Source organism: Camelina sativa, chromosome 3 (genome assembly GCF_000633955.1).
Source record: "Camelina sativa cultivar DH55 chromosome 3, Cs, whole genome shotgun sequence".
Taxonomy (NCBI): domain Eukaryota; kingdom Viridiplantae; phylum Streptophyta; class Magnoliopsida; order Brassicales; family Brassicaceae; genus Camelina; species Camelina sativa.
Genome location: NC_025687.1, coordinates 22263571 through 22271806, shown reverse-complemented (window position 1 = coordinate 22271806; position 8236 = coordinate 22263571). Strand labels below are relative to the sequence as shown.

At 35.2% G+C, this 8236-nt stretch overlaps 2 protein-coding genes across 2 annotated transcripts; both read left to right on the top strand.

Annotated features, from left to right (window-relative positions):
- Positions 2758-4952, top strand: LOC104777717 (probable protein phosphatase 2C 13). Its single transcript, XM_010502014.2, has 2 exons — positions 2758-3157; positions 3625-4952. Exons 1-2 carry the CDS (start codon positions 2987-2989, stop codon positions 4603-4605), a joined length of 1152 nt encoding a protein of 383 aa, XP_010500316.1. The 5' UTR covers positions 2758-2986; the 3' UTR covers positions 4606-4952.
- Positions 5594-7842, top strand: LOC104777716 (dihydrolipoyl dehydrogenase 1, mitochondrial). Its single transcript, XM_010502013.2, has 3 exons — positions 5594-5954; positions 6227-7487; positions 7586-7842. Exons 1-2 carry the CDS (start codon positions 5682-5684, stop codon positions 7475-7477), a joined length of 1524 nt encoding a protein of 507 aa, XP_010500315.1. The 5' UTR covers positions 5594-5681; the 3' UTR covers positions 7478-7487; positions 7586-7842.

Sequence of the window (8236 nt, the reverse complement as noted above, 5' to 3'; positions counted from 1 at the left end):
GAGAACATGAGAGTAATTTAGGGTTTATTCTTTTTTAAAGATTTCGAATTATGGAGAATGGTTAGGGATGTACCTATTTATATTAACGAATAACCTATATTTTTAGGGTTTCAAAGAAGTCGGTATAATTTGGTTGGGTTTTCTATTAAGCCCATTATTATTTCAGGTTTTAGGGTTTTATAACTTATAGAAATCACGTTTTTGACGATTATATAGATTAGATAATTAAGAAAATTAATCTTTTTAATTTTTTTAATTAATCTAAAGGGTATAAAAGTCCAATTTTGAATCTCATTAATGGCAAATTAGTAATCTTAAGTTTGATGATGAATGTGGTGCGTTTCAACAACTTAAATAGAGAATAAAAGCTTGTCCGAATTTTTTTTAAGGGCAATTTCATTAAGGGTAAACGACGTCAATTTTTGTGAGAATGGTGTGAGCCATTTCGACTTCTCCTTTAATATATTAGATGCAATGAATGAATATTAAAAATAGTATTTTTTATGCAAAAAAAAATTGATTAGGTGGATGCTGATGTGGAGGAAGGAGAAGTGAGCAAAGTTAACTTTATATATATAGATGATGACAAATGTTTTAGAGCCTATTTTTTGGTGGATTAAGTTGATTTTGTTTAAATCATTTACCCTAGGTAACTTTTGATCAGTTTACAAAGTTACATATTGTAATCTTTTTTTTATGAATGGAAAAACCAGATGACAAAAAAAAAAAAAGATGACAAATGTTTTATGAGAAATAGAAGAATAATGTATTATTATATAGTTAATGCATTTGTATATACTACAATAAAATTAAAGATATATTTTGCTCATTTTTTGTATCATTTTAGGCAAATTTAGGGCTGACCGATAAATAAAAAGTATGAATAATAATAAAAAGATACTCATGTAAATATATATACCCATGAAATGAATGAGATGAAAAAAAATAGAGATGGACAGTTTTTATCTTGTTCTTCTCATGTAGAGTGGAGGAAAAACTTTTCTTCTTTTTCTCTTCATTATTCTTCTCACATGAGATGAAAGGAAAGGAAATGAAAGAGATGAATAATCAAATTTTCAATTTTTTTAAATCATTTTTTCCTCCAAAAGTGGCTACCATTCACAGTCACTATGGATATTTCCGCTGTATTAAAAGAAAACTCCTAGGTATTATCCCTTAGACTATAGATGTTGATCTTATGAACTTTCTTTCTTGAATCGTTTGATAGAAGAATCTTTTATATTTTTTGGTAGAAGATATATATTTCACCATTTTCTTATAGTCAAATAATGCAATCCTTTGAAGAATAAGTATAGTTATCTTGAGGAAAAAGGTACAGCTGAAGATGTATAGTCGAAATAACTTCCTATCACGTGTGTGTTATGGGCGAGACGATATAACCCAAACCCAAAGCCATCATTTACCATCCCACCTTGTCCCCACATCATCAAGAAAAGAAAACCATGAGGATCCCCTTCACCATCAGCTCCGATATGTAGACTTGCTTTGACGTAGGTTCAGGTTCAGGCGTTCAGCAAAAGGGTTTACAAAAGTTACCATTCCGTTTGAATAATGGTCAGTGGAAATTAAACTTTATAACGCAAAGGAAAAAGTTTAAATTTCAAGATCTCAATCGTATCGTACATCGTGCATAATGGTCGTAATTTAGTGACTTGATTAGATAATAATAGCGGATGTAGTTGCAAAAGAATGTTTTCATCTCAAGTGAGAATGCTTTTTTATTCGAGTTTACCTTAAATAAATATCTTTACGTTGGAAATATCTATAGCTTTCATCTAAGTCAGTAAGTCACCTTATGTGCATTTAGAATTTTCTGTTTCATTATTAAAAATTGATTTGAAGGTTAAAAAGAAAAGGAAAGAAGCATATATCAAGAAATTATCAGAAAAATATTCCAACCTCGTCATTCAATTAAGTTTATCTTCTTTAATATTAGTACCACCACTGTTCAGATTAAATGAGCGAAGTTACGCCCAAGATTAAAGATTCAACCTCGCGCCACCACACACGCATGGTTGTTGCTTCTTACACCAATAATAATTGTAAATATTTGTATATAGCTGTCAAATTCAGACTTTTCTTCAAATATGCAAAACACACATATAAACAGTTGGATTGTTTTGTTTGTCAACTTTCAAATTATAAAAAGACAAACATGTAGATTATATTATAATTTATTTATTTACATATATATTTTCTTACAATTTCTAAAATTTAAAGATAAGAAACATGAAACAAAAAAAACCATTATATAGAGAAAAGAATAAGTATAGCAATGATTTTTAAAATATTTTTATTGAAGACGAAAAAAAAAAGCAATGATTTAAAAAAAAAATTTAAGCTTTAAAATATGATAATCTTATACTTATATGTCCCGTTTAGATTTTTGGGAATTTCCAAACCTTCGAATATTAATATACTTTAGAAAAAAAAAAGAAGATAAGAGTAAAGATCACAAAGAATATATAAGAATTTATTACATTTTGGATTTCTATTATTATTATTATTATTATTATTATTATTATTATTATTATTAATACTATTTTATTTTGTTTGTCCCATATGGAAGTTGGAATTAAAAATAAATAAAAAAGTTAAAGAATTCTTTTTACTTTTCTAAAATAAATATTTAAAAGGAGTTTTTATTTTTATTTTTATTTTTTTTATAATATACTATTATTTTACTGTTACATTTAATATAGCAAGGCATGGGGTGAAATGCAAATAAACACCCAACACAGAAACCAAACCCTAATTTCTCTTTTTTTTTTATTTTTCCCCTGTCTTCATCTTTTATTCTTCTAGGCGAATTTCTCAATTGCGTTCAAGCAAAGCACCTCTTCTTACCTCCCAAATTTCGTGGGATTTATATTTATTCTTCTTCGATTCTTCTCTTATCTTTGTACCTTTCGGTGTGTGAATTCTCAATCGGATCTGCTCGATTTTTGGATTTATATAAGTCATCATGATTCTGAGTCAAACGGTGGTTGCTGAAGCTGAGATCAGGGTTCTTGACGTTAAGTGCCATATCTCCGCTCCAAAAGATCAGAATAATTATCAGATCGACGAAGTTCGAGTTTCTGACTCTGTTCGTGCTGAGATTTCCGGTTCTGCTGAAACGCCTCGATTTGGATCGGTATGTCTCTTTTTTACGGTTCTTCATCTTAATCTCTTAATTGGGTTTCCAATTTTTTTGGAAATTATTCATTAAATTGCAAGTGGGATCAGATTAATGTTGATTCTTCATCCTCAAAATTGAGTCTTTTTGGTGGGTTAGATTTAGGTTTTTTGTTTGTTTCCTCTGTAAGCATATCGATGTTGAATCTGGCTTGCTCTGTTCTTGAAGAATCATGTAGACAATGCAAGTTAGTTTGGTGTTTTTAAGGGGAAAGAAGTTATGCTTTTTGTTATATTGCGAAGACTGTTAGCTAAAGGTGTTCATAGATCAGTTTTAATATTGATGAAGGGAACGACTTTAATGCGCTTTTAAATTGTTGATCTTGCTCTGTTCTGGTTGTTCTGTTTATTTTGTTTTTGCAAAGTTTACTGTTTTATCTGATCTATGAACAGTTATGTTAAACAAATGTACTTTTGTTGTAACAGGGCATGAGTTGTGTGACTACTACTATTGAATATCCAACTAGTGAGTTTATCCCAGCTATACGATCTGGGAGCTTTGCTGACATTCGAAGCCGAGAAACCATGGAGGATGAACACGTTTGCATTGACGACTTGTCAGCTCATCTTGGATCCTTCAACTTCTCGTTACCAAGTGCTTTTTATGGTGTGTTTGATGGCCATGGTGGGCCTGAGGCAGCAGTTTACATGAAGGAGAATTTGACAAGATTGTTTTTTCAAGATGCTGTGTTTCCGGAGATGCCCTCCATTGTGGACGCTTTTTTCTTAGAAGAACTGGAGAATTCTCACCGAAAGGCTTTTGCTTTGGCTGATCTAGCCATGGCTGATGAAAGTATTGTCAGTGGTTCATGTGGGACAACTGCTTTGACCGCTCTCATAATCGGACGACATCTTTTGGTTGCTAATGCTGGAGATTGCCGTGCAGTGCTTTGTAGGAGAGGAGTTGCTGTTGATATGTCTTTCGATCACAGATCAACATATGAGCCAGAACGAAAGCGGATTGAGGATTTAGGAGGATACTTTGAGGACGGATACCTCAACGGGGTCCTTGCTGTCACCCGTGCCATTGGGGATTGGGAGCTGAAGAATCCTTTCACTAAGTCCTCCTCTCCATTGATTTCGGACCCAGAGATTCAACAGATCATTCTAACAGAGGACGACGAGTTCTTGATTTTGGCATGTGATGGTATATGGGATGTGTTGTCAAGCCAGAATGCAGTGAGTAATGTAAGGCAAGGATTGAGGAGGCATGGTGACCCGAGACAATGTGCAATGGAACTTGGAAAAGAAGCAGCAAGACTTAACTCGTCAGATAATATGACGGTGGTAGTCATCTGCTTATCCTCGATCCCATCTTCACCTAAACAACCTCAGAGGAGAAGATTAAGATTCTGCGTTTCTGATGAAGCCCGGTCTCGGTTACAAGCAATGCTTGGAGGAGAGTGAAAGCAGTGTTTTTGGCAGTATATACAGGGATCGGTGTTACTGATCGAATGATTATTTCTCTAATTTGAGATTCAATTGGATAAAGATAAAATAAGAGACTTAGAGAGTGATAGAGAGTTAAGAACATGTTTGTAATGTGGTTACTCATTTTTGATTGATCTGTGTTTTTTGGTTGTTTCAGAGAGAGAGAGAGAGAGAGAGAGGGAGATAGAGAGAAAAAGCAGCCTGAAGTTTTGCTAGGATTATTGAAAACTGATTATTTGGAATTGGTTTTTGTTTTTGAGGATTAGCGATTTGTACCCATTATTGATTGTTTTAAGGATATTTAATTTAAGTATCTGAGTCTAGATTTTTGTCTGAGAGAGCATGAGGGTTGGTTTAAGACTCTCTCTATCTCTCTACTATATCTGTGGAAGTCGAGAGTTTTTGTGGACTGTGAAAGGTTTTGGAGTTTTATCTCAAAAGCTTCAATCCTAACCTTCTGTCAATGCTTCTCATCATCTCTATCTTTATCTCTTATCTCCTCCAAAAAAATTCATGTCCATATATTTCCTATGCAATATCAATTGAATAAAGTAGGGTTACTCAACTTTTTAATGATAATCTAATTTCTGAAATACAGTTTTATTGGGAAATTTTTGTTTATATTACTAGATTATCATTAGCAATTTGTGTTACAGTGAATATTACGTGATTAGTGTGAAACCAAAGCCTTCTTCAGTCTTCACCCTTCTTCAAAAGTAAAAACATAAGTGTAGTTGTTATGAATATAAAAAATTGAAATATTTTTGACAAAAAAAAAAACATTCAAATTGTGGATTTAAATAATGAATTCCAAATTTGGACATAATTGAGATTTATGTAATTCAAGTATCCACATACTTCTATTAACAAATCAAAGTATCTATATACTTTTCTTAAAAATGTATAAAATTTGGTAAATTATGGAAATATTAATATTTGTGATCTGAAGAGGAAAAAACAAGGGTTTTAAGAGCCTCTCTTGACATTTGCCGGCTCTGTTCATCTCTACAGCCAAGTCTCTCTTTCCCTCTCTCTCTCTCTCTCGAACAACAATGGCGATGGCGAATTTAGCCAGGAGAAAGGCGTATTTTCTCACCAGAAACTTATCCAACTCTCCCACTGACGCTCTCAAACTCTCCTTTTCCCTCTCCCGTGGCTTCGCCTCTTCAGGATCTGATGAGAACGACGTCGTCATCATCGGCGGCGGTCCCGGCGGTTACGTAGCCGCGATCAAAGCGGCTCAGCTTGGTCTCAAAACCACTTGTATCGAGAAACGCGGCGCACTCGGTGGTACTTGTCTCAACGTCGGCTGCATTCCTTCCAAGGTCTCAATTTCAATTAATCATCCCCTCTCGTTTCTTCAATTTTGCTGATCATCGTAGTGATTTAATCAATCTGGAGAATGATTCTCATTTTCTTGGGCACAATTACTCCATAAGTATGTATTCGTCTTCTTGAATCCATGGAAATGAAATAGAAGTTTCTGTGATACAGTAACATTAGCAATTTGTGTTCTGAGATACTGATTCAAGTTATGATGATGATGTTATTAGCTTAGTTAATCCATTTTTTGTTTGTGTTGTTTTTGATGTGTTAGGCTCTTCTTCACTCTTCACATATGTATCATGAGGCGAAGCATGTTTTCGCTAAACATGGTGTCAAGGTTTCTTCAGTTGAGGTAGATCTTCCTGCTATGTTGGCTCAGAAAGATAATGCGGTTAAGAACCTCACTCGTGGTATTGAGGGTTTGTTCAAGAAGAACAAGGTAACTTATGTTAAGGGATATGGTAAGTTTCTTTCCCCCAATGAAGTCTCTGTGGAGACAATCGATGGAGGTAACACTGTTGTGAAAGGCAAACACATCATTGTTGCTACTGGCTCAGATGTTAAGTCTTTGCCTGGTATTACGATTGATGAAAAGAAGATTGTTTCGTCGACTGGAGCTTTGTCTCTATCGGAAATCCCCAAGAAACTGATTGTGATTGGTGCGGGATATATTGGGCTCGAGATGGGTTCTGTTTGGGGTAGGCTTGGATCAGAGGTCACGGTGGTTGAGTTTGCTGGGGATATCGTTCCTTCTATGGATGGCGAAATCCGCAAGCAGTTTCAACGTTCACTCGAGAAGCAAAAGATGAAGTTCATGCTCAAGACTAAAGTTGTTTCCGTGGATTCCTCCTCTGATGGTGTGAAGCTTACTGTGGAACCTGCAGAAGGAGGAGACCAGACCATTCTGGAAGCTGATGTGGTCCTTGTCTCAGCAGGAAGAACACCGTTCACATCTGGACTTGATCTGGAGAAAATCGGAGTGGAAACTGACAAAGCCGGGAGGATTCTGGTGAATGAGAGGTTCGTGAGCAATGTCCCAGGAGTGTATGCTATTGGAGATGTGATTCCAGGACCAATGCTTGCTCACAAAGCCGAAGAAGACGGTGTTGCTTGTGTGGAGTTCATAGCAGGGAAACACGGCCATGTGGATTACGACAAGGTTCCTGGTGTTGTCTACACGCATCCTGAGGTTGCTTCAGTTGGTAAAACCGAAGAACAGCTGAAGAAAGATGGTGTGACTTACCGAGTTGGGAAATTCCCATTCATGGCCAATAGCAGAGCGAAGGCCATAGATAATGCAGAAGGCTTGGTTAAGATTTTGGCTGACAAGGAGACGGATAAGATCCTGGGGGTTCACATTATGGCACCAAACGCTGGGGAACTCATTCATGAGGCGGTTCTTGCGATTAACTACGATGCATCGAGTGAAGACATCGCTAGAGTCTGTCACGCTCATCCCACTATGAGTGAGGCTCTTAAGGAAGCTGCCATGGCCACCTATGACAAGCCCATTCACATTTAAAGGGAAGACGGTATGTCACGCTTTTTGTCTGGTTTGGTTTTATTCGATTTTGGTTTTGATTTTTGATTTGCGGTTTTGATTTCTTATGTATCACATCCCACACACTAGGACGACGACCTTAAAGGAGTGAGCCACCTATAACAAGCCAAATCGTATCTTAACCGGGTTGGATTTTGGTTCGGTTTTCTGTGGTTTAGCCTTGAATTTGTCCTTTATATTCCTCTTGGATATGGAATGAGTTGCGAAAGAAGATGATACTATACTGTTTTTATTCGTTAATGTTCTTCATATGTTTCTGATTCGGGTTAAGCCTGTTCCTTAATAAATATTCAACATTTACTCGGAACACATTTTAGTGCTTTTAATTTCTGGTTAACGCTAAACATAAATTTTGATTACTCTGTTTTCATTAGTAGTTTACCTACCTCTTAACTAAGAGGCATCATACATTCACTAAGAGACCAAACTTTATCAGATTAGCTCCATGGTTACTTAAGCACAGATACAACTGATGATATAGTCTTGTCTTTTTAAATCATGGAGATAGATAAATACCATAAGTTTTACTATATTTGCAATTCTTCTAACAATGGTAAAAGCTTTCTTCATCGTTCATATCAACATCTATTCTTGATTCTGTTTTGACTAATGCGTTGTACGCAAATTACTCCATATAAATAAAATACTTCAATTGCTTTGAATATTGTTTTCTATCATAAACTTGAAAGAAAAACAAAAGAAGAAGAGAAAACAAGAATG